We start from the raw sequence: 2,785 nt of genomic DNA, 5'->3' as shown, positions 1-2,785 counted from the left end.
CATCCAGGTCGTCCTCACTCTCCTCCTCCCCCTGCTGTTTGGCCAACTTCTTCGCCTGCTGTTCAAACCACTGCAGCCGGGGAGGCTTCTCGACCGGGTCTCGCTGCTGAGTCCCACGTCCTCCAGCGGCCACGGTCACTGGACTCCGGGACTCCGCCTCGGGCGCTGGGGCCGCCTTCTTGGGAGACGTGGACGGCTGGGCCTTGATGACCTGCTGGATGGCCGCGTTCACCGCATCCCTGTCCACGCCCAGCCCTTCCTCCAAGTTCTTTTCATTCAGGATCGCCACTTTCCGACTCACCGCCTCCTTCTCCAGCTCCACGTGCCGCCGGGACCTCAGATGGTTTTCGTAGGCCTTGAAGCAGGCAAACTTCTTACTGCAGACGGTGCAGTAGGTGGCCGCGCCCTTGCTCTCCGGCTCCGCCAGGGCCCGCTGCGCCCGCACCCGCTCCTGGAAGCCCTCGGCGCCGACCGGGGCCATGCCGGCCACTTTGCGCCTCAGGTTGTAGCGGTGCCAGTCCGTCTTGTAGTGGGCCCGCTGCGCCTCCGCGTCGTCCAACAGCGCCCGGCAGGTGTTGCAGGTGTAGGTCGCCATCGCCAGCCGGGAAATAAGAGGCCAACCAAGACAGCAGTCTAGCGACCACTGAGCGCCCTGACCCCACCAGACACTCGGACCGTAAGCCTCAAGACCCACGAAGAGCCGGACTGCGAGCTGACTTCCGGACTGGATCGAATTATTTCCGGCCGGACAGGAAGTCCCGCCTCCCGACCTGTAGCCGCGCCCCCGCCGCGGAGAGGCCAGAGGCCCCGGGAATGTGGGAGAAGCCCGGGAGGGATCCGGCCCCGCCCAGTCGGCCTGAGGTGGGTGTTGAATGGGTTGGCGTAAGGAGGGTTGTGATTGGATGGGCCTGAGGCAGGTGGTGATTGGATGAGCCTGAGACGAGTGGTGATTGGGTGGGCCTGAGGTGATTGTTGTTTAGGTCTCCGCGAGGTGTGGGATCGGTGGATCCGCGTGAGCTGGGTTGACCAGAAGTAATAGGTGTTCATTGAGTCGACCGAGGTGGGTGTTGCCCTGAGTTGGGTGTGATCGACAGGCCTCGACCCCGCAGGTTACTGTCCTATTTGGCTGTGCTGTGAGGCGTGGTGCTGGGAAGGGGACCACCGCGCGGGACGGAGGACTGGGGAGCCGGGAGGACTGATGCGTGCGACCGCCCGACCGTCTGGATTCTCTGAGGTCCGCGCCCTGCACCCCTGCAGCCCGCGAGTGGGTGTCACGAAAGCCAGGGATGCTGGCCAGCCCGGGGGTCGGACCGGAGACTCGGGTTAGAGGCTGAGGGAACTCACAGGAAAACCGGAGACTCCCGGCCAGAACCTCGGCCTTACTGGGGCGGAAAGGGCTCAGGGGAAACTCCTGGATGGAGAGTTTGCACCTCGGAGCGCAGAGTCCAGCCCAGCCGCTGCCCAGTAGAAATAGAATCCCAGACAAGTAGGACCTCTTAAATCTAATAGTAGCCGCATTTTCATTAAAGCGGAAAGAGAGAGGTAAGATGGCCATATTTTATTTAAGCCAGTATATCCAAAATATTATCATTTCAACATGTAATCAAGCCAGAAGATTTAGTGAGACATTTTACATTCATTTGTTGGTACTAAATCTTGCGATTCCAGTGCGCATTTTACAGTTAACAGCACACCTCAGTTCAGACGAGCCTCGTGTCCTGTACTTAGTTAACTATGTCATGTCATGCGTAGCAGCCCGGTTCTATAGGAAGCATGAATGTTAAAGGCGTAGGGAGTTCCTACACTCGTCTGCGCAGCCTAGCTGAACCAGTCCGTCCTTTTTCAGAATTGGACATTGCATGTTTAAAATCCAAGCGGCCCATAGCACCAAAGAAGATATTGACGTTTTTTTTAAATGTAGGTTAAGTCGCATTGCTCTTCTTGCTGAAAACCTTCAGTGGCTTCCCCTGACTGGGAATAAAGTACAAACACATTCCTGCCCTGGTCTGAATGTTTGTGCCACCCCCCTCAAAAAGAAAAAAAAAAATTCATATATTGACAAACGAATTCCCAAAGTGATGGTATTAGGAGGTGGCACTTCTGAGAGGTGATTAGATTCTGAGCACATAGACCTCAGAGACCCAAAAAGGGATAGAATAAGAAGTCTGAGACTAGGAAGAGGCCCCTCACCGGACCATGCTGGCACCCTGATCTTGGACTTCCAGCTTCCAGAACTGTGAGAAAAAAAAAATTGTTGTTTATAAGCCACCCAGTCTGTGATATTTTGTTATAGCAGCACAAACTGACCAAGAGGATTGCCCTTCTATTCTGGGAGGCCCTACCCCGCCTTCTGACCGCCTGTCACACCCCCTTCCCCACTCTGCTCACCCCACTTCAGTCCCACTGACACTTGATGTTGCTCTATCAAGGCTAAGCAAACATCTTTCATCTCAGGTGCATACTAAATCACAGAAATTCTTTGCTATTGTGCTTGGATCGAGTATTGCTGTCTTGCTCCCTTACCTTGCAGGTTTCTGCCCAAATGCGTTTACAGGAGGGGCCTATCCACACCCTCTTTTCACAGTAGTGCCTACCCCCAACTCATCAGTCTTTCCTAAGCAGACCTTTTCTCAGTAGCGCTGTACTAGCCATCTAGTACTCCATATCACATTACCCCAACATTTAGCAGGAAAACAACAGACTTTGCTTCTTTCCATTTCTGTAAGTCGGAAATTTACGTGGCTCATGGACTCATGAAGTTGCAGGGGGATAGGGCTGATCATGT

General features: G+C 54.9%; 1 protein-coding gene across 1 annotated transcript in view; it reads right to left on the bottom strand.

The window, feature by feature from the left end:
* ZNF622 (zinc finger protein 622) overlaps positions 1 to 736 on the bottom strand; it is a 13,809-nt gene extending 13,073 nt beyond the window's left edge. Inside the window, exon 1 of the mRNA XM_024741723.1 lies at positions 1 to 736. This exon is cut by the window's left edge and continues 3 nt beyond it. Within this exon, the coding sequence (XP_024597491.1) occupies positions 1 to 595 (595 nt within the window). The 5' untranslated portion in view covers positions 596 to 736.
* Between the last annotated feature and the right edge of the window lie 2,049 nt (positions 737 to 2,785).

Source organism: Neophocaena asiaeorientalis, unplaced genomic scaffold, assembly GCF_003031525.2.
Source record: "Neophocaena asiaeorientalis asiaeorientalis breed wild unplaced genomic scaffold, Neophocaena_asiaeorientalis_V1.1 scaffold10, whole genome shotgun sequence".
In the NCBI taxonomy this organism is placed as follows: Eukaryota; Metazoa; Chordata; class Mammalia; order Artiodactyla; family Phocoenidae; genus Neophocaena; species Neophocaena asiaeorientalis.
The sequence above is the reverse complement of the archived record's forward strand: the minus strand, read 5'-3'. Positions and strand labels throughout refer to the sequence as shown.